Source organism: Electrophorus electricus, chromosome 22 (genome assembly GCF_041902795.1).
Source record: "Electrophorus electricus isolate QZ-2024a chromosome 22, ASM4190279v1, whole genome shotgun sequence".
NCBI classification, from domain to species: domain Eukaryota; kingdom Metazoa; phylum Chordata; class Actinopteri; order Gymnotiformes; family Gymnotidae; genus Electrophorus; species Electrophorus electricus.
The window spans coordinates 14,094,947-14,117,371 of NC_137518.1; the positions used below are offsets into that span (position 1 = coordinate 14,094,947).

General features: G+C 43.0%; 6 protein-coding genes across 7 annotated transcripts; 3 read left to right on the plus strand and 3 right to left on the minus strand.

Annotated features, from left to right (window-relative positions):
• Nucleotides 1–39: 39 nt before the first annotated feature.
• Nucleotides 40–3,976, minus strand: LOC145653070 (cytidine deaminase-like). The gene is made up of 4 exons (XM_081705487.1): nucleotides 3,688–3,976; nucleotides 790–901; nucleotides 584–641; nucleotides 40–497 (listed from the first exon to the last, which is right to left on the minus strand). Exons 1-4 carry the CDS (start codon nucleotides 3,899–3,901, stop codon nucleotides 342–344), a joined length of 540 nt encoding a protein of 179 aa, XP_081561613.1. The 5' UTR covers nucleotides 3,902–3,976; the 3' UTR covers nucleotides 40–341.
• A 520-nt stretch (nucleotides 3,977–4,496) lies between these two features.
• LOC118240361 (dnaJ homolog subfamily C member 16-like) lies at nucleotides 4,497–7,814 on the plus strand. Of its 2 annotated transcripts, none has more exons than XM_035520364.2 (2): nucleotides 4,497–4,911; nucleotides 6,032–7,814. In XM_035520364.2, the coding sequence occupies exon 2, from the start codon at nucleotides 6,084–6,086 to the stop codon at nucleotides 6,459–6,461; it is 378 nt and encodes a 125-aa protein (XP_035376257.1). In that variant the 5' UTR covers nucleotides 4,497–4,911; nucleotides 6,032–6,083; the 3' UTR covers nucleotides 6,462–7,814. The 2 variants fall into 2 exon arrangements, with proteins under 2 accessions (XP_035376257.1, XP_035376258.1); XM_035520365.2 differs by lacking the exon at nucleotides 4,497–4,911 and adding an exon at nucleotides 5,811–5,829.
• Nucleotides 7,815–7,888: 74 nt separating this feature from the next.
• On the minus strand, nucleotides 7,889–11,831 carry LOC145653072 (cytidine deaminase-like). Its single transcript, XM_081705489.1, has 4 exons — nucleotides 11,541–11,831; nucleotides 8,639–8,750; nucleotides 8,433–8,490; nucleotides 7,889–8,346 (listed from the first exon to the last, which is right to left on the minus strand). Exons 1-4 carry the CDS (start codon nucleotides 11,752–11,754, stop codon nucleotides 8,191–8,193), a joined length of 540 nt encoding a protein of 179 aa, XP_081561615.1. The 5' UTR covers nucleotides 11,755–11,831; the 3' UTR covers nucleotides 7,889–8,190.
• Nucleotides 11,832–13,885: 2,054 nt separating this feature from the next.
• On the plus strand, nucleotides 13,886–15,667 carry LOC145653079 (dnaJ homolog subfamily C member 16-like). The gene has a single exon (XM_081705499.1). The coding sequence runs from the start codon at nucleotides 13,938–13,940 to the stop codon at nucleotides 14,313–14,315; it is 378 nt and encodes a 125-aa protein (XP_081561625.1). The 5' UTR covers nucleotides 13,886–13,937; the 3' UTR covers nucleotides 14,316–15,667.
• A 74-nt stretch (nucleotides 15,668–15,741) lies between these two features.
• Nucleotides 15,742–19,684, minus strand: LOC145653074 (cytidine deaminase-like). The gene is made up of 4 exons (XM_081705492.1): nucleotides 19,387–19,684; nucleotides 16,492–16,603; nucleotides 16,286–16,343; nucleotides 15,742–16,199 (listed from the first exon to the last, which is right to left on the minus strand). Exons 1-4 carry the CDS (start codon nucleotides 19,598–19,600, stop codon nucleotides 16,044–16,046), a joined length of 540 nt encoding a protein of 179 aa, XP_081561618.1. The 5' UTR covers nucleotides 19,601–19,684; the 3' UTR covers nucleotides 15,742–16,043.
• Nucleotides 19,685–21,576: 1,892 nt separating this feature from the next.
• LOC145653092 (dnaJ homolog subfamily C member 16-like) lies at nucleotides 21,577–22,304 on the plus strand. Its single transcript, XM_081705609.1, has one exon. The coding sequence runs from the start codon at nucleotides 21,638–21,640 to the stop codon at nucleotides 22,013–22,015; it is 378 nt and encodes a 125-aa protein (XP_081561735.1). The 5' UTR covers nucleotides 21,577–21,637; the 3' UTR covers nucleotides 22,016–22,304.
• Nucleotides 22,305–22,425: the final 121 nt, after the last annotated feature.

Genomic DNA, 22,425 nt, shown 5'->3' on the forward strand with positions numbered 1-22,425 from the left:
CCATACATCATTCCTAAAGAAATAGAAGCAAACTTGATATTTGGTTGGTATCCAGTTTATTCAAAACACAACTGATTTCTCTCTTAAATGGTAGTAGAAATGTAAATATTAATTTGTATATTTACTTCTTGTGAAATACACTAAGCCAAACAGGATTTATAATGCACATTTCCACATCCTGTCTTCAGCATCACAGAAGCAGTAGTGGTACAGAGGTATGCAAGTCCAGCCACTAGTAAAGAATTTTTCATTGAAGACACAGGCAACAATGTTTTTATTTGACTTTGATAATCTCTTCCAAAGCCTGTGCTGTTCTTTTCTAGTTGTTTGTTCATCCACATTCATTTTGTAGCTGGTTCGACATCCTTAGGAATGGAATGCACCCTCTTCATCTTCAGGTCCTCTGGGCCAAATGACTCCGGCAGCAGCTCTTCCACAGTCATCTCCATGTAGGAGCCGTCCGGCTTGGACAGGTACACGTCCCAGCTGGCCCCAAACTGGAGACATGAGTCATGATGTTACAAAGCACACGCAGCCCCATAACATGATGGAGGTTTGATGTTCTAGCTGTGACACCACTCACCTCTCTCATGAATTGCCTGCAGCCACCACAGGGCGAGATGAACTGTTCGCGCAAATCGCTGGAAAGTCAAAAGTAGGTTACTGCTATATAGTTAGTCATGCATCAGGTTAGAGTTGATAACAATCATGTCTTATTTATGGGTAAGGTATCTTTGTAAAGCTCAGTTTAGGGGATACATTCTATGTAATATCTAAAAGGTAACGTACCTGGCTATTGCTATGGCTTTGAAATCTCTAAAGCCTTCGGATACAGCTTTTGAGATGGCGGTTCTCTCTGCACAGATTCCCAGGTTGTAACAGGCATTTTCAACATTGCAACCTGCTCAAAGAAAATGGAACAAAAGAGAATTGCCATTGCTAGTAAACCCACTTAGTTTAGTTTAAGCTTTATAGGAGTTAGATACATATAGGGTGTCATATATATATATATACACTGAATGGCCACTTTAGTACAGACACCTGCCCTTCCATGATTGGAGCTTCCTTGTATGGAAATTGGACATGTGACACTGGAGTGCAGCATAAAGTCAGGTGTACAAGTTTTCCGTGTAACATTTCAGTGTGAATCCACATTAGAATTGGAAAATTGAGCAACTTCATATGAGGTATGGTCAGTCAGGCTAAACTAGTCTGGACCAGAATTTCAAAAACTGCCAGCCTGGTGGGGTTCTTGTGCAACAGTTATGCCCCTGCTTGCCAAATCTGCGGCGCTCCCTTCCTGATGACTCCAGCCCTGACGTGCTCCAGTTCAGTACTTGGATACTACTGCTGTGTTGTTACTGGCTCATCACCTAAGAAATCAAGATGGCCTATATATGGACCAAGTTGGGAGACAGAAGATGGCTTCTTATGGCTCAGCTTTGTTAGCTCTGCCTCTGCTTAGTACTTGTTCTTGTTTAGCTTCTTTGGAATTGTCTTTGTTACCCTGCCTCAGCCTGTTACTGGGTGATAATTAGGTTGTATTGGTTTTTATCCCCGTTATCCTGAGAGTTTGCTGGCCTTGCGTTTGTGTCTGCCCAGTTTCCCTGTGTATTCTTGCTGTTTCTTTGTGTCTGCCATGTGTGAAGATCTTGGTGACTGTAAATACTAGTTGCATTTACTAGCATACATAGTATTTACTAGTTGTATTTACTAGCCTGTTTGTTTGGGATTGGGGTTTGTGTCTGTTTTTCTGGTTAGGGAATCAGTTTTTTTTTGTTTTTGTTTTGTTTGAGGGTAGGTGGGTCTGGGAATTATGCTGTAGTGTGGGCTTTGTTGTTTGTTTTGGCATTGTACCCACTCCTGATGATTCACCAGTGTGAGTTCTTCTGACAGTACAATACATCACATTGACATATACCTTTTGCTTTGGGTTCTTTTATTCCATAGTCCAACTGGCTCAGTTATTCGAATTAGTATTGTGTTGCTGTTAGGGCCACGCTGCCTAGACTGGGGACATGACATGGTGTCGGATGTGTTGAGAGTAAACCAAGAATGGTGCGATTGAGAGTGTCCAGTGAATGAGGATCCTACGGACATAAACAACCCGTCAATGAAAGTGGTCAGACGAGGACGTCAAGAATCGTTCTGATGAACAGGAGGTGCGCAGTCAAGTAAATTGTAGCTGAACACAACACTGGTGTGTGCATGTCCAACTTAAAACTCATCACAAAAATTGGATCACTCAGCAGTGGAAAAGCATTGCCTGGTCAGATGAGTCCAGATTTATGTTGTACTGTGCTGATGGCAAGGTTAGAAGCATGAAGCAAGCAAGCATGAATTGCCATTTACCCGACACCTTCATCCAAATCGACTTACAATTATAACTGAGTATACCTTGAGCAGTTGAGGGTTAAGGTCCTTGCTCAGAGGCACAACAGTGGCAACTTGGCAGGGGTGGGGCTTGAACCAGCAACCTTCCAATTACAAGTCAAGTACTTTAACCACTGATGAGTCCTTCCTGTTAGGTGTCAACAGTTTGATGCTGGTGGAGGTGGAATAACCATGTGTGGCATATTTTCACGGCACACCCTGGAACCGTAGGCCTTACCTAAGCATTGCGGCCAACCGAGTTAATTCCTTCAGGGCAGCTGTTCACCCTACAGCAGAACAGTGTCCCATGCCACAAGGGTTGTGTACTCATGGATTGGTTTCAGGAACATAAAGGTGAATTTTCCTTGCTTGGCTGGCTTTCCCAGTCCCCAGATCTTAATCCTGTAGAGCGTCTCTGAGATGAGGCAGAAGCTGCGGTTCAGAGCTGTCTGTACCTCCACCCAATTTATGGCAAATGCGATAAGCTACCCTAAAGGCCAAAGGAGGTCCAACATGCTCCTCAATGGGTGGTGTCTCTAAAAGTGGCCATAATAAAGTATGCATATGCATGTGTCTTCTGTCCTTACTTTGCATAATTACTTTTACTATTATGTGCCAAACATAATGAGTCTCTCAGTGCAGGCACTGATATATACTGTACTTTGACTTCCTACCATTAATCATTTGAAGTGGCAAACAGCAAATATCAACTTAAATTAGCAGAAAATAATTAGCTGTTTGTTTTTTTTTAATGACTACTTACTGAAACGCAAACACAGAACGGCATTACAGACTACTGCCTCTTTCCCCTAATCATTAACATAAGTGTCATGTGTTGTCAAAACACTTGTGACAGTGTTGACTATGGACCCAAGATATGCATTTTTTGCTTTTTATTATTGACATTGTCCTGTTCATCTCATACCATATACACTATTATTTGTGTCATCAATATAGGTTGGTGTGTAAAGTGGTAAAAGAACAGAGTGGACTGTTGTCTCCCTGCTTGATTCTCTAAGACTGCTCAAGCAAGCTTAGGAGTACAGGGTTTTTCACATTTTAAGCATGTCATTTTCCAGAAACATAGCCATCCTCGCTTCATGTTATGTATGCAACTTATGTTCTCAAGTATTATTTAATTTCTCTCGGACTCAGTCTGTCTGTTGATAATGTGTACACAGGAATTACAACAAACACAGCAAGCACAAATTTGGTGCTAGGAGGTTAGGAGTCTTTTAGCAGAATCTAATGAAATCGGATGTTATGGCAGTATTAAATTGGACTCTCGTAATGCGAGTGTGTATAGTTTCTCACCTGTGAACACTGTCCCATCGTGTGTTAGGAGGGCAGCCCCCACTCTAAACTTGCTGTAGGGACAGTAGGCGAATTTCTTAGCTTCCAGAGCCTGTCGAATCAGCGTGCTTATCTCGGAGCAGTTACTCTTCAGACTCGTCGTTGTAGCATCCAGCAGTTCCTGTTTTACTTTAGAGTCTGCCATTTTACTTTGTTGTGCATGTGTGCGTGGCATCTTACCGCAACTTGGCTCATTGCCCTTCACTCTGCAGCCAATTAGACGTTCCTTGAGTTAACATGTAGCCAATCCCAGTGTAGAATCTTCCATCCCTCCCCAACACACCCCATCACCAACTTCCCGTATCTGCTTTCATGCTCCGTGCTTGCGTAACTGTTCCAGCCCGGTCAGCTAGCTCTCGTTTTGCTAGAAGCTACCATTAATCATTTGAAGTGGCAAACAGCAAATATCAACTTAAATTAGCAGAAAATAATTAGCTGTTTGGTTTTTTTTAATGACTACTTACTGAAACACAAACACAGAACGGCATTACAGACTACTGCCTCTTTCCCCTAATCATTAACATAAGTATCATGTGTTGTCAAAACACTTGTGACAGTCATGTTTCTATCAAATATTTGTTTTTAAATCAGTGTTTTCAAGAACAGCTAGAGGTGAGCTCTGCAAAACTAATAATAACTTTCGTTTTTGAAGCCTGAGAAGAACCTATTGAGTAACAAGGGAGTAGACCAGTAACACGATTATTGCTCTTTAGTCCAATACCTTGAAATTTCACTTAACATTTCTTTTTTTTACATCCAATTTACGTAAATGCAAATTCTACAGTCAGAAGCCTTTGACGTCACAGCATACTCATTTACTAGATCTCCATGTAACGGTGAGGAGCGAGAGTCGGAATAACGGTCCAGAGTCCTATTACCAACACGGAGAGTACGGGAATACATGATTAACAAACAAAAAGATACAAAGCCACACGGGAAGCAGGCTAAAACAAAAAACGCTAGGAAAACTCGGTGCTAAGAAACATAAAGGCACGGAATCAATGAACAGCCAAAACTAAGGCAACAAAAGCAGGGTTAAAATACAATCAACTAAACGAGGGACAGGTGTTGAAAATCAAACGAGGGCCGGAGAAAACGAAACTATGGAACGGAACTAAAAAAACTCAAGACAGGGAAAACATGGAACACGGAAATTGGGAGGGACTGATCATGACCCTCTACAGGGTAAAATAACATTTAATACGCAAGCATCTGAAGCTTGTTGCTTCTTTCCAGAACAGGCGTCTTTCCAGAAACTGACAGTTCTCTTTGAAACTTTTGTTTCCGTAACACACTACAGTATAGGCACTCAACGGATGTTCCTCAGAAACCACAATCCATGACGCTCGCCACTGGCTTCATCTACCTCACCCCTACACCTGCACCTACCCCCACACAGTCGCATTCACTGAACCAACTATCAGACACAGTCGTACACACTGAACCACCTACCCCGACCCCTACACCTACATTAAGCTGGGATGACTTGCCTGATGCATTTGTCATCTCTAGTCTCATCTGCTTAGTGCACATGAGGTGGATTCAGAGTTCCTTCGTTCAGAGATACATTTGAGGAGTCCCCAGTCCTTCTCCATGCCCAGCTAGTGAAAACCAGAAACACAGTGGATCCTATGGCAGAGTCTTTCCATACCTGAGTGCTGACCTGCAAGACATGATCAAAACTAGAGATTATGTGGCAGCACCTAGTGTTCAGCTGGATCACTGCTCCAGTGCTCCCCAGCATTGTGGCAGGAAGCACAGAAACAAAGATAGTTCAGCAGTGGTCAACACCATCTCACATTACACAACTCATACATTTAACAGTAAAATGATACTGACAAAACGTGTCACAATTTCTTGCGAAACAAAAGGAAAAGACATAGTGTCCACAACTCAGGAAGCTACTGCTCCTTTAGGGGTGATGAGCCACACAATCAGCTCTGTCTCAACACAGTCCAGCACCAACACTCCATGGATAGACAGAGGATTTGCATAGGGTTTTTTTTTTTTTTTAAATTGCAATGTTTGATAAGGACCACTTGGCTTTTTGTATCATTTTAATAAATACATTTATTATTTATTATTCTTTTAAACAATAGAAAGGTTTGTGCGATGTGCTCCTGAAACAGAATGTAGTTGAAATTTAATCACTTACTATGATAATTTTGCAGATGATAAATTTGGTTGAAATGAAAATTAGTTCCACCACAGTAGCATATTTGTGCCTATATCAAGAGATCTTCTCCCACTAATTTAAAAGGGCTATGTTCATAAAATCTTTCCTCTATAATTGAACACCCCACAGGTCTCAGACTATTCACTATTCCTTCTTAAACGTGGACAAGCACCGGAAGTGGATGGACCTGCTTCTGGCCATGGCCCTTGGCACCAGGCACTCGGACATGGAGTTGAACGAGGGCACGTCCTCCCACGAACCGGACTATACGGGCTACGTGCTGGCCCTCAACGGCCACAAGAAGTACCTCTGCCTCTTCCGACCTGTGCACGTGGACGACAAGGAGGACTCCAGCAGGTCATCTGACGAGGACGCCAGAGCTCCCCGGGCAGGGGTGAAGACGAGGTCCAAGGGCAGCTCCCGGCGGCAGACTTCCTCCACGCCGCATGTGTGCAGTAAGCTCGAGCGACTGAGCCTCTGGATGGAGAGGCTGATGGAGGGCAGTCTGCCTCGGCACTACGTCCCATCCTGGCCTGACCTGGAAGCCCTGCAGAAGTGACCAGGCTGACGGGATGCCGGGAGTCTGGGCCGGTACGTACGTGCCTCTGTCCAGTGCTCACAGTTGCAGCAGGTGTGGGGATCGCAGGGGGAGTTTATGATAATGGGTAGCAGGCTTTATTCATGACTGTGAGATGACCGTCAGTACACTCTGTCTAAGATGTGAGGTTTCGTTAGGGGATTGTTACTGTTTTATTGGATTATGCACTGAATCACTAGCGAGCTTGTTTTTGGAGCGCTGCGTGTGTGTTTTGCTGTCAAAGCAAGTGCTGCACTACCAATGAATTTAATTTCCAAAGACCTCATTTGAACTGCTGCTTTATGCTGTAGGAACTAGTGTCTTAAATGGTTTTGCCCTGGTAGGGAAGAGGAGAAAGCCATCCCAATACTCTGAGGGTACTTTTGTTGTTTAATCCCGGGCCTGTAAGTAATTTAGAATCTGCTCGTTCCTGTTCATACTAGACTCTTTGAACTGTGTAACAGCAGATTCAGAAACGGTACCAAATGGATTAATGGCCTGAATAGTAGTCCAAATGTCATGTGTGCAGGAGATTATTTTAACTACAAGCATTTTTTTATAATGAACAAAAATCACCTCAACTATAAGATGAATTCAAGGTGCAACGTGTAGGGTATCTAAGGGACGTGCGTGTCCATTTTCCTGAGGATCATGCTGTCGAGATGTGAACTAAGCACCTGAGCTAGATTGATCGTCTTTTACCATCTGGTCGGTGAATCCATGGCCAGACACGCGCGCCAAAATTGACCAGTACCGCTAAAGCGCCTGTGAGAGTTTCCAGCTGGTTGGGCAAAAGCTATTTTGGAAACTGTGCTGGCAAATCACTGCCAGTCACTTATAGGTGTTCAAAACCGAGCACTGTTTAACTGCTTTTTGAATAAATTAGTCTACTAAATTAACGTCGTTTAGTTCTTCCTTATGAGTAAGATATGTACGTGCGTGCATGAAATGAAATGTCACGGTTGCCTTGAAGCTTTGTTTGGGAGACTTGACTCGTTTCTAGACGTCACCTTTCCTTTAACCCTTAAATTCAGTTTATTTTAGGCACCTTTAATGCCTTTCCCCCCTGCTTGTTGCACTTTGACAGCTTTTTAAATGTTCTATGCTTGGGACATTTTCATTAAAAAAAAAAAGACTTCAGTGCAATGGTTTACAAAATGTTATTTGACCGTATTGCATCTAAATGACTAATTCTCATATGAAACAGCATATGAAAATCAGGGTTTAGGATGTTGAATACCCACATCCCCTTTATTTAAAAGATGTTTTATTTATAAGATGTTTGTCCTGTTTTCCCCCAAAAATGTTTAACTTAAATAAAGTTTACACAAAGGCTCCAGTTGTTCTTAGTCTTATTAAAGAGTTTTAAACCATACATCATTCCTAAAGAAATAGAAGCAAACTTGATATTTGGTTGGTATCCAGTTTATTCAAAACACAACTGATTTCTCTCTTAAATGGTAGTAGAAATGTAAATATTAATTTGTATATTTACTTCTTGTGAAATACACTAAGCCAAACAGGATTTATAATGCACATTTCCACATCCTGTCTTCAGCATCACAGAAGCAGTAGTGGTACAGAGGTATGCAAGTCCAGCCACTAGTAAAGAATTTTTCATTGAAGACACAGGCAACAATGTTTTTATTTGACTTTGATAATCTCTTCCAAAGCCTGTGCTGTTCTTTTCTAGTTGTTTGTTCATCCACATTCATTTTGTAGCTGGTTCGACATCCTTAGGAATGGAATGCACCCTCTTCATCTTCAGGTCCTCTGGGCCAAATGACTCCGGCAGCAGCTCTTCCACAGTCATCTCCATGTAGGAGCCGTCCGGCTTGGACAGGTACACGTCCCAGCTGGCCCCAAACTGGAGACATGAGTCATGATGTTACAAAGCACACGCAGCCCCATAACATGATGGAGGTTTGATGTTCTAGCTGTGACACCACTCACCTCTCTCATGAATTGCCTGCAGCCACCACAGGGCGAGATGAACTGTTCGCGCAAATCGCTGGAAAGTCAAAAGTAGGTTACTGCTATATAGTTAGTCATGCATCAGGTTAGAGTTGATAACAATCATGTCTTATTTATGGGTAAGGTATCTTTGTAAAGCTCAGTTTAGGGGATACATTCTATGTAATATCTAAAAGGTAACGTACCTGGCTATTGCTATGGCTTTGAAATCTCTAAAGCCTTCGGATACAGCTTTTGAGATGGCGGTTCTCTCTGCACAGATTCCCAGGTTGTAACAGGCATTTTCAACATTGCAACCTGCTCAAAGAAAATGGAACAAAAGAGAATTGCCATTGCTAGTAAACCCACTTAGTTTAGTTTAAGCTTTATAGGAGTTAGATACATATAGGGTGTCATATATATATATATATACACTGAATGGCCACTTTAGTACAGACACCTGCCCTTCCATGATTGGAGCTTCCTTGTATGGAAATTGGACATGTGACACTGGAGTGCAGCATAAAGTCAGGTGTACAAGTTTTCCGTGTAACATTTCAGTGTGAATCCACATTAGAATTGGAAAATTGAGCAACTTCATATGAGGTATGGTCAGTCAGGCTAAACTAGTCTGGACCAGAATTTCAAAAACTGCCAGCCTGGTGGGGTTCTTGTGCAACAGTTGTTATGCCCCTGCTTGCCAAATCTGCGGCGCTCCCTTCCTGATGACTCCAGCCCTGACGTGCTCCAGTTCAGTACTTGGATACTACTGCTGTCTTGTTACTGGCTCATCACCTAAGAAATCAAGATGGCCTATATATGGACCAAGTTGGGAGACAGAAGATGGCTTCTTATGGCTCAGCTTTGTTAGCTCTGCCTCTGCTTAGTACTTGTTCTTGTTTAGCTTCTTTGGAATTGTCTTTGTTACCCTGCCTCAGCCTGTTACTGGGTGATAATTAGGTTGTATTGGTTTTTATCCCCGTTATCCTGAGAGTTTGCTGGCCTTGCGTTTGTGTCTGCCCAGTTTCCCTGTGTATTCTTGCTGTTTCTTTGTGTCTGCCATGTGTGAAGATCTTGGTGACTGTAAATACTAGTTGTATTTACTAGCATACATAGTATTTACTAGTTGTATTTACTAGCCTGTTTGTTTGGGATTGGGGTTTGTGTCTGTTTTTCTGGTTAGGGAATCAGTTTTTTTTTGTTTTTTGTTTTGTTTGAGGGTAGGTGGGTCTGGGAATTATGCTGTAGTGTGGGCTTTGTTGTTTGTTTTGGCATTGTACCCACTCCTGATGATTCACCAGTGTGAGTTCTTCTGACAGTACAATACATCACATTGACATATACCTTTTGCTTTGGGTTCTTTTATTCCATAGTCCATCTGGCTCAGTTATTCGAATTAGTATTGTGTTGCTGTTAGGGCCACGCTGCCTAGACTGGGGACATGACATGGTGTCGGATGTGTTGAGAGTAAACCAAGAATGGTGCGATTGAGAGTGTCCAGTGAATGAGGATCCTACGGACATAAACAACCCGTCAATGAAAGTGGTCAGACGAGGACGTCAAGAATCGTTCTGATGAACAGGAGGTGCGCAGTCAAGTAAATTGTAGCTGAACACAACACTGGTGTGTGCATGTCCAACTTAAAACTCATCACAAAAATTGGATCACTCAGCAGTGGAAAAGCATTGCCTGGTCAGATGAATCCAGATTTATGTTGTACTGTGCTGATGGCAAGGTTAGAAGCATGAAGCAAGCAAGCATGAATTGCCATTTACCCGACACCTTCATCCAAATCGACTTACAATTATAACTGAGTATACCTTGAGCAGTTGAGGGTTAAGGTCCTTGCTCAGAGGCACAACAGTGGCAACTTGGCAGGGGTGGGGCTTGAACCAGCAACCTTCCAATTACAAGTCAAGTACTTTAACCACTGATGAGTCCTTCCTGTTAGGTGTCAACAGTTTGCTGCTGGTGGAGGTGGAATAACCATGTGTGGCATATTTTCACGGCACACCCTGGAACCGTAGGCCTTACCTAAGCATTGCGGCCAACCGAGTTAATTCCTTCAGGGCAGCTGTTCACCCTACAGCAGAACAGTGTCCCATGCCACAAGGGTTGTGTACTCATGGATTGGTTTCAGGAACATAAAGGTGAATTTTCCTTGCTTGGCTGGCTTTCCCAGTCCCCAGATCTTAATCCTGTAGAGCGTCTCTGAGATGAGGCAGAAGCTGCGGTTCAGAGCTGTCTGTACCTCCACCCAATTTATGGCAAATGCGATAAGCTACCCTAAAGGCCAAAGGAGGTCCAACATGCTCCTCAATGGGTGGTGTCTCTAAAAGTGGCCATAATAAAGTATGCATATGCATGTGTCTTCTGTCCTTACTTTGCATAATTACTTTTACTATTATGTGCCAAACATAATGAGTCTCTCAGTGCAGGCACTGATATATACTGTACTTTGACTTCCTACCATTAATCATTTGAAGTGGCAAACAGCAAATATCAACTTAAATTAGCAGAAAATAATTAGCTGTTTGGTTTTTTTTAATGACTACTTACTGAAACGCAAACACAGAACGGCATTACAGACTACTGCCTCTTTCCCCTAATCATTAACATAAGTGTCATGTGTTGTCAAAACACTTGTGACAGTGTTGACTATGGACCCAAGATATGCATTTTTTGCTTTTTATTATTGACATTGTCCTGTTCATCTCATACCATATACACTATTATTTGTGTCATCAATATAGGTTGGTGTGTAAAGTGGTAAAAGAACAGAGTGGACTGTTGTCTCCCTGCTTGATTCTCTAAGACTGCTCAAGCAAGCTTAGGAGTACAGGGTTTTTCACATTTTAAGCATGTCATTTTCCAGAAACATAGCCATCCTCGCTTCATGTTATGTATGCAACTTATGTTCTCAAGTATTATTTAATTTCTCTCGGACTCAGTCTGTCTGTTGATAATGTGTACACAGGAATTACAACAAACACAGCAAGCACAAATTTGGTGCTAGGAGGTTAGGAGTCTTAGCAGAATCTAATGAAATCGGATGTTATGGCAGTATTAAATTGGACTCTCGTAATGCGAGTGTGTATAGTTTCTCACCTGTGAACACTGTCCCATCGTGTGTTAGGAGGGCAGCCCCCACTCTAAACTTGCTGTAGGGACAGTAGGCGAATTTCTTAGCTTCCAGAGCCTGTCGAATCAGCGTGCTTATCTCGGAGCAGTTACTCTTCAGACTCGTCGTTGTAGCATCCAGCAGTTCCTGTTTTACTTTAGAGTCTGCCATTTTACTTTGTTGTGCATGTGTGCGTGGCATCTTACCGCAACTTGGCTCATTGCCCTTCACTCTGCAGCCAATTAGACGTTCCTTGAGTTAACATGTAGCCAATCCCAGTGTAGAATCTTCCATCCCTCCCCAACACACCCCATCACCAACTTCCCGTATCTGCTTTCATGCTCCGTGCTTGCGTAACTGTTCCAGCCCGGTCAGCTAGCTCTCGTTTTGCTAGAAGCTACCATTAATCATTTGAAGTGGCAAACAGCAAATATCAACTTAAATTAGCAGAAAATAATTAGCTGTTTGGTTTTTTTTAATGACTACTTACTGAAACACAAACACAGAACGGCATTACAGACTACTGCCTCTTTCCCCTAATCATTAACATAAGTATCATGTGTTGTCAAAACACTTGTGACAGTCATGTTTCTATCAAATATTTGTTTTTAAATCAGTGTTTTCAAGAACAGCTAGAGGTGAGCTCTGCAAAACTAATAATAACTTTCGTTTTTGAAGCCTGAGAAGAACCTATTGAGTAACAAGGGAGTAGACCAGTAACACGATTATTGCTCTTTAGTCCAATACCTTGAAATTTCACTTAACATTTCTTTTTTTTACATCCAATTTACGTAAATGCAAATTCTACAGTCAGAAGCCTTTGACGTCACAGCATACTCATTTACTAGATCTCCATGTAACGGTGAGGAGCGAGAGTCGGAATAACGGTCCAGAGTCCTATTACCAACACGGAGAGTACGGGAATACATGATTAACAAACAAAAAGATACAAAGCCACACGGGAAGCAGGCTAAAACAAAAAACGCTAGGAAAACTCGGTGCTAAGAAACATAAAGGCACGGAATCAATGAACAGCCAAAACTAAGGCAACAAAAGCAGGGTTAAAATACAATCAACTAAACGAGGGACAGGTGTTGAAAATCAAACGAGGGCCGGAGAAAACGAAACTATGGAACGGAACTAAAAAAACTCAAGACAGGGAAAACATGGAACACGGAAATTGGGAGGGACTGATCATGACCCTCTACAGGGTAAAATAACATTTAATACGCAAGCATCTGAAGCTTGTTGCTTCTTTCCAGAACAGGCGTCTTTCCAGAAACTGACAGTTCTCTTTGAAACTTTTGTTTCCGTAACACACTACAGTATAGGCACTCAACGGATGTTCCTCAGAAACCACAATCCATGACGCTCGCCACTGGCTTCATCTACCTCACCCCTACACCTGCACCTACCCCCACACAGTCGCATTCACTGAACCAACTATCAGACACAGTCGTACACACTGAACCACCTACCCCGACCCCTACACCTACATTAAGCTGGGATGACTTGCCTGATGCATTTGTCATCTCTAGTCTCATCTGCTTAGTGCACATGAGGTGGATTCAGAGTTCCTTCGTTCAGAGATACATTTGAGGAGTCCCCAGTCCTTCTCCATGCCCAGCTAGTGAAAACCAGAAACACAGTGGATCCTATGGCAGAGTCTTTCCATACCTGAGTGCTGACCTGCAAGACATGATCAAAACTAGAGATTATGTGGCAGCACCTAGTGTTCAGCTGGATCACTGCTCCAGTGCTCCCCAGCATTGTGGCAGGAAGCACAGAAACAAAGATAGTTCAGCAGTGGTCAACACCATCTCACATTACACAACTCATACATTTAACAGTAAAATGATACTGACAAAACGTGTCACAATTTCTTGCGAAACAAAAGGAAAAGACATAGTGTCCACAACTCAGGAAGCTACTGCTCCTTTAGGGGTGATGAGCCACACAATCAGCTCTGTCTCAACACAGTCCAGCACCAACACTCCATGGATAGACAGAGGATTTGCATAGGGTTTTTTTTTTTTTTTTAAATTGCAATGTTTGATAAGGACCACTTGGCTTTTTGTATCATTTTAATAAATACATTTATTATTTATTATTCTTTTAAACAATAGAAAGGTTTGTGCGATGTGCTCCTGAAACAGAATGTAGTTGAAATTTAATCATTTACTATGATAATTTTGCAGATGATAAATTTGGTTGAAATGAAAATTAGTTCCACCACAGTAGCATATTTGTGCCTATATCAAGAGATCTTCTCCCACTAATTTAAAAGGGCTATGTTCATAAAATCTTTCCTCTATAATTGAACACCCCACAGGTCTCAGACTATTCACTATTCCTTCTTAAACGTGGACAAGCACCGGAAGTGGATGGACCTGCTTCTGGCCATGGCCCTTGGCACCAGGCACTCGGACATGGAGTTGAACGAGGGCACGTCCTCCCACGAACCGGACTATACGGGCTACGTGCTGGCCCTCAACGGCCACAAGAAGTACCTCTGCCTCTTCCGACCTGTGCACGTGGACGACAAGGAGGACTCCAGCAGGTCATCTGACGAGGACGCCAGAGCTCCCCGGGCAGGGGTGAAGACGAGGTCCAAGGGCAGCTCCCGGCGGCAGACTTCCTCCACGCCGCATGTGTGCAGCAAGCTCGAGCGACTGAGCCTCTGGATGGAGAGGCTGATGGAGGGCAGTCTGCCTCGGCACTACGTCCCATCCTGGCCTGACCTGGAAGCCCTGCAGAAGTGACCAGGCTGACGGGATGCCGGGAGTCTGGGCCGGTACGTACGTGCCTCTGTCCAGTGCTCACAGTTGCAGCAGGTGTGGGGATCGCAGGGGGAGTTTATGATAATGGGTAGCAGGCTTTATTCATGACTGTGAGATGACCGTCAGTACACTCTGTCTAAGATGTGAGGTTTCGTTAGGGGATTGTTACTGTTTTATTGGATTATGCACTGAATCACTAGCGAGCTTGTTTTTGGAGCGCTGCGTGTGTGTTTTGCTGTCAAAGCAAGTGCTGCACTACCAATGAATTTAATTTCCACAGACCTCATTTGAACTGCTGCTTTATGCTGTAGGAACTAGTGTCTTAAATGGTTTTGCCCTGGTAGGGAAGAGGAGAAAGCCATCCCAATACTCTGAGGGTACTTTTGTTGTTTAATCCCGGGCCTGTAAGTAATTTAGAATCTGCTCGTTCCTGTTCATACTAGACTCTTTGAACTGTGTAACAGCAGATTCAGAAACGGTACCAAATGGATTAATGGCCTGAATAGTAGTCCAAATGTCATGTGTGCAGGAGATTATTTTAACTACAAGCATTTTTTTATAATGAACAAAAATCACCTCAACTATAAGATGAATTCAAGGTGCAACGTGTAGGGTATCTAAGGGACGTGCGTGTCCATTTTCCTGAGGATCATGCTGTCGAGATGTGAACTAAGCACCTGAGCTAGATTGATCGTCTTTTACCATCTGGTCGGTGAATCCATGGCCAGACACGCGCGCCAAAATTGACCAGTACCGCTAAAGCGCCTGTGAGAGTTTCCAGCTGGTTGGGCAAAAGCTATTTTGGAAACTGTGCTGGCAAATCACTGCCAGTCACTTATAGGTGTTCAAAACCGAGCACTGTTTAACTGCTTTTTGAATAAATTAGTCTACTAAATTAACGTCTTTTAGTTCTTCCTTATGAGTAAGATATGTACGTGCGTGCATGAAATGAAATGTCACGGTTGCCTTGAAGCTTTGTTTGGGAGACTTGACTCGTTTCTAGACGTCACCTTTCCTTTAACCCTTAAATTCAGTTTATTTTAGGCACCTTTAATGCCTTTCCCCCCTGCATGTTGCACTTTGACAGCTTTTTAAATGTTCTATGCTTGGGACATTTTCATTAAAAAAAAAAGACTTCAGTGCAATGGTTTACAAAATGTTATTTGACCGTATTGCATCTAAATGACTAATTCTCATATGAAACAGCATATGAAAATCAGGGTTTAGGCTGTTGAATACCCACATCCCCTTTATTTAAAAGATGTTTTATTTATAAGATGTTTGTCCTGTTTTCCCCCAAAAATGTTTAACTTAAATAAAGTTTACACAAAGGCTCCAGTTGTTCATAGTCTTATTAAAGAGTTTTAAACCATACATCATTCCTAAAGAAATAGAAGCAAACTTGATACTTGGTTGGTATCCAGTTTATTCAAAACACAACTGATTTCTCTCTTAAATGGTAGTAGAAATGTAAATATTAATTTGTATATTTACTTCTTGTGAAATACACTAAGCCAAACAGGATTTATAATGCACATTTCCACATCCTGTCTTCAGCATCACGGAAGCAGTAGTGGTACAGAGGTATGCAAGTTCAGCCACTAGTAAAGCATTTTTCATTGAAGACACAGGCAACAATGTTTTTATTTGACTTTGATAATCTGTTCCAAAGCCTGTGCTGTTCTTTTCTAGTTGTTTGTTCATCCACATTCATTTTGTAGCTGGTTCGACATCCTTAGGAATGGAATGCTCCCTCTTCATCTTCAGGTCCTCTGGGCCAAATGACTCCGGCAGCAGCTCTTCCACAGTCTTCTCCATGTAGGAGCCATCCGGCTTGGACAGGTACACGTCCCAGCTGGCCCCAAACTGGAGACATGAGTCATGATGTTAGAAAGCACACGCAGCCCCATAACATGATGGAGGTTTGATTTTCTAGCTGTGACACCACTCACCTCTCTCATGAATTGCCTGCAGCCACCACAGGGCGAGATGAACTGTTCGCGCAAATCGCTGGAAAGTCAAAAGTAGGTTACTGCTATATAGTTAGTCATGCATCAGGTTAGAGTTGATAACAATCATGTCTTATTTATGGGTAAGGTATCTTTGTAAAGCTCAGTTTAGGGGATACATTCTATGTAATATCTAAAAGGTAACGTACCTGGCTATTGCTATGGCTTTGAAATCTCTAAAGCCTTCGGATACAGCTTTTGAGATGGCGGTTCTCTCTGCACAGATTCCCAGGTTGTAACAGGCATTTTCAACATTGCAACCTGCTCAAAGAAAATGGAACAAAAGAGAATTGCCATTGCTAGTAAACCCACTTAGTTTAGTTTAAGCTTTATAGGAGTTAGATACATATAGGGTGTCATATATACACACTGAATGGCCACTTTAGTACAGACACCTGCCCTTCCATGATTGGAGCTTCCTTGTATGGAAATTGGACATGTGACACTGGAGTGCAGCATAAAGTCAGGTGTGCAAGTTTTCCGTGTAACATTTCAGTGTGAATCCACATTAGAATTGGAAAATTGAGCAACTTCATATGAGGTATGGTCAGTCAGGCTAAACTAGTCTGGACCAGAATTTCAAAAACTGCCAGCCTGGTGGGGTTCTTGTGCAACAGTTGTTATGCCCCTGCTTGCCAAATCTGCGGCGCTCCCTTCCTGATGACTCCAGCCCTGACGTGCTCCAGTTCAGTACTTGGATACTACTGCTGTGTTGTTACTGGCTCATCACCTAAGAAATCAAGATGGCCTATATATGGACCAAGTTGGGAGACAGAAGATGGCTTCTTATGGCTCAGCTTTGTTAGCTCTGCCTCTGCTTAGTATTTGTTCTTGTTTAGCTTCTTTGGAATTGTCTTTGTTACCCTGCCTCAGCCTGTTACTGGGTGATAATTAGGTTGTATTGGTTTTTATCCCCGTTATCCTGAGAGTTTGCTGGCCTTGCGTTTGTGTCTGCCCAGTTTCCCTGTGTATTCTTGCTGTTTCTTTGTGTCTGCCATGTGTGAAGATCTTGGTGACTGTAAATACTAGTTGCATTTACTAGCATACATAGTATTTACTAGTTGTATTTACTAGCCTGTTTGTTTGGGATTGGGGTTTGTGTCTGTTTTTCTGGTTAGGGAATCAGTTTTTTTTTGTTTTTGTTTTGTTTGAGGGTAGGTGGGTCTGGGAATTATGCTGTAGTGTGGGCTTTGTTGTTTGTTTTGGCATTGTACCCACTCCTGATGATTCACCAGTGTGAGTTCTTCTGACAGTACAATACATCACATTGACATATATCTTTTGCTTTGGGTTCTTTTATTCCATAGTCCATCTGGCTCAGTTATTCGAATTAGTATTGTGTTGCTGTTAGGGCCACGCTGCCTAGACTGGGGACATGACATGGTGTCGGATGTGTTGAGAGTAAACCAAGAATGGTGCGATTGAGAGTGTCCAGTGAATGAGGATCCTACGGACATAAACAACCCGTCAATGAAAGTGGTCAGACGAGGACGTCAAGAATCGTTCTGATGAACAGGAGGTGCGCAGTCAAGTAAATTGTAGCTGAACACAACACTGGTGTGTGCATGTCCAACTTAAAACTCATCACAAAAATTGGATCACTCAGCAGTGGAAAAGCATTGCCTGGTCAGATGAATCCAGATTTATGTTGTACTGTGCTGATGGCAAGGTTAGAAGCATGAAGCAAGCAAGCATGAATTGCCATTTACCCGACACCTTCATCCAAATGGACTTACAATTATAACTGAGTATACCTTGAGCAGTTGAGGGTTAAGGTCCTTGCTCAGAGGCACAACAGTGGCAACTTGGCAGGGGTGGGGCTTGAACCAGCAACCTTCCAATTACAAGTCAAGTACTTTAACCACTGATGAGTCCTTCCTGTTAGGTGTCAACAGTTTGATGCTGGTGGAGGTGGAATAACCATGTGTGGCATATTTTCACGGCACACCCTGGAACCGTAGGCCTTACCTAAGCATTGCGGCCAACCGAGTTAATTCCTTCAGGGCAGCTGTTCACCCTACAGCAGAACAGTGTCCCATGCCACAAGGGTTGTGTACTCATGGATTGGTTTCAGGAACATAAAGGTGAATTTTCCTTGCTTGGCTGGCTTTCCCAGTCCCCAGATCTTAATCCTGTAGAGCGTCTCTGAGATGAGGCAGAAGCTGCGGTTCAGAGCTGTCTGTACCTCCACCCAATTTATGGCAAATGCGATAAGCTACCCTAAAGGCCAAAGGAGGTCCAACATGCTCCTCAATGGGTGGTGTCTCTAAAAGTGGCCATAATAAAGTATGCATATGCATGTGTCTTCTGTCCTTACTTTGCATAATTACTTTTACTATTATGTGCCAAACATAATGAGTCTCTCAGTGCAGGCACTGATATATACTGTACTTTGACTTCCTACCATTAATCATTTGAAGTGGCAAACAGCAAATATCAACTTAAATTAGCAGAAAATAATTAGCTGTTTGGTTTTTTTTAATGACTACTTACTGAAACGCAAACACAGAACGGCATTACAGACTACTGCCTCTTTCCCCTAATCATTAACATAAGTGTCATGTGTTGTCAAAACACTTGTGACAGTGTTGACTATGGACCCAAGATATGCATTTTTTGCTTTTTATTATTGACATTGTCCTGTTCATCTCATACCATATACACTATTATTTGTGTCATCAATATAGGTTGGTGTGTAAAGTGGTAAAAGAACAGAGTGGACTGTTGTCTCCCTGCTTGATTCTCTAAGACTGCTCAAGCAAGCTTAGGAGTACAGGGTTTTTCACATTTTAAGCATGTCATTTTCCAGAAACATAGCCATCCTCGCTTCATGTTATGTATGCAACTTATGTTCTCAAGTATTATTTAATTTCTCTCGGACTCAGTCTGTCTGTTGATAATGTGTACACAGGAATTACAACAAACACAGCAAGCACAAATTTGGTGCTAGGAGGTTAGGAGTCTTTTAGCAGAATCTAATGAAATCGGATGTTATGGCAGTATTAAATTGGACTCTCGTAATGCGAGTGTGTACAGTTTCTCACCTGTGAACACTGTCCCATCGTGTGTTAGGAGGGCAGCCCCCACTCTAAACTTGCTGTAGGGACAGTAGGCGAATTTCTTAGCTTCCAGAGCCTGTCGAATCAGCGTGCTTATCTCGGAGCAGTTACTCTTCAGACTCGTCGTTGTAGCATCCAGCAGTTCCTGTTTTACTTTAGAGTCTGCCATTTTACTTTGTTGTGCATGTGTGCGTGGCATCTTACCGCAACTTGGCTCATTGCCCTTCACTCTGCAGCCAATTAGACGTTCCTTGAGTTAACATGTAGCCAATCCCAGTGTAGAATCTTCCATCCCTCCCCAACACACCCCATCACCAACTTCCCGTATCTGCTTTCATGCTCCGTGCTTGCGTAACTGTTCCAGCCCGGTCAGCTAGCTCTCGTTTTGCTAGAAGCTGAGAGCATGCCGCAGTTTAAAGGTCACTGAGCGATGACGGTCATGTTTCTATCAAATATTTGTTTTTAAATCAGTGTTTTCAAGAACAGCTAGAGGTTGGCTCTGCAAAACTAATAATAACTTTCGTTTTTAAAGCCTGAGAAGAACCTATTGAGTAACAAGGGAGTAGACCAGTAACACGATTATTGCTCTTTAGTCCAATACCTCGAAATTTCACTTAACATTTCTTTTTTTTACATCCAATTTACGTAAATGCAAATTCTACAGTCAGAAGCCTTTGACGTCACAGCATACTCATTTACTAGATCTCCATGTAACGGTGAGGAGCGAGAGTCGGAATAACGGTCCAGAGTCCTATTACCAACACGGAGAGTACGGGAATACATGATTAACAAACAAAAAGATACAAAGCCACACGGGAAGCAGGCTAAAACAAAAAACGCTAGGAAAACTCGGTGCTAAGAAACATAAAGGCACGGAATCAATGAACAGCCAAAACTAAGGCAACAAAAGCAGGGTTAAAATACAATCAACTAAACGAGGGACAGGTGTTGAAAATCAAACGAGGGCCGGAGAAAACGAAACTATGGAACGGAACTAAAAAAATCTCAAGACAGGGAAAACATGGAACACGGAAATTGGGAGGGACTGATCATGACCCTCTACAGGGTAAAATAACATTTAATACACAAGCATCTGAAGCTTGTTGCTTCTTTCCAGAACAGGCGTCTTTCCAGAAACTGACAGTTCTCTTTGAAACTTTTGTTTCCGTAACACACTACAGTATAGGCACTCAACGGATGTTCCTCAGAAACCACAATCCATGATGCTCGCCACTGGCTTCATCTACCTCACCCCTACACCTGCACCTACCCCTACACAGTCGCATTCACTGAACCAACTATCAGACACAGTCGTACACACTGAACCACCTACCCCGACCCCTACACCTACATTAAGCTGGGATGACTTGCCTGATGCATTTGTCATCTCTAGTCTCATCTGCTTAGTGCACATGAAGTGGATTCAGAGTTCCTTCGTTCAGAGATACATTTGAGGAGTCCCCAGTCCTTCTCCATGCCCAGCTAGTGAAAACCAGAAACACAGTGGATCCTATGGCAGAGTCTTTCCATACCTGAGTGCTGACCTGCAAGACATGATCAAAACTAGAGATTATGTGGCAGCACCTAGTGTTCAGCTGGATCACTGCTCCAGTGCTCCCCAGCATTGTGACAGGAAGCACAGAAACAAAGATAGTTCAGCAGTGGTCAACACCATCTCACATTACACAACTCATACATTTAACAGTAAAATGATACTGACAAAACGTGTCACAATTTCTTGCGAAACAAAAGGAAAAGACATAGTGTCCACAACTCAGGAAGCTACTGCTCCTTTAGGGGTGATGAGCCACACAATCAGCTCTGTCTCAACACAGTCCAGCACCAACACTCCATGGATAGACAGAGGATTTGCATAGGGTTTTTTTTTTTTTAAATTGCAATGTTTGATAAGGACCACTTGGCTTTTTGTATCATTTTAATAAATACATTTATTATTTATTATTCTTTTAAACAATAGAAAGGTTTGTGCGATGTGCTCCTGAAACAGAATGTAGTTGAAATTTAATCACTTACTATGATAATTTTGCAGATGATAAATTTGGTTGAAATGAAAATTAGTTCCACCACAGTAGCATATTTGTGCCTATATCAAGAGATCTTCTCCCACTAATTTAAAAGGGCTATGTTCATAAAATCTTTCCTCTATAATTGAACACCCCACAGGTCTCAGATTATTCACTATTCCTTCTTAAACGTGGACAAGCACCGGAAGTGGATGGACCTGCTTCTGGCCATGGCCCTTGGCACCAGGCACTCGGACATGGAGTTGAACGAGGGCACGTCCTCCCACGAACCGGACTATACGGGCTACGTGCTGGCCCTCAACGGCCACAAGAAGTACCTCTGCCTCTTCCGACCTGTGCACGTGGACGACAAGGAGGACTCCAGCAGGTCATCTGACGAGGACGCCAGAGCTCCCCGGGCAGGGGTGAAGACGAGGTCCAAGGGCAGCTCCCGGCGGCAGACTTCCTCCACGCCGCATGTGTGCAGCAAGCTCGAGCGACTGAGCCTCTGGATGGAGAGGCTGATGGAGGGCAGTCTGCCTCGGCACTACGTCCCATCCTGGCCTGACCTGGAAGCCCTGCAGAAGTGACCAGGCTGACGGGATGCCGGGAGTCTGGGCCGGTACGTACGTGCCTCTGTCCAGTGCTCACAGTTGCAGCAGGTGTGGGGATCGCAGGGGGAGTTTATGATAATGGGTAGCAGGCTTTATTCATGACTGTGAGATGACCGTCAGTACACTCTGTCTAAGATGTGAGGTTTCGTTAGGGGATTGTTACTGTTTTATTGGATTATGCACTGAATCACTAGCGAGCTTGTTTTTGGAGCGCTGCGTGTGTGTTTTGCTGTCAAAGCAAGTGCTGCACTACCAATGAATTTAATTTCCAAAGACCTCATTTGAACGGCTGCTTTATGCTGTAGGAACTAGTGTCTTAAATGGTTTTGCCCTGGTAGGGAAGAGGAGAAAGCCATCCCAATACTCTGAGGGTACTTTTGTTGTTT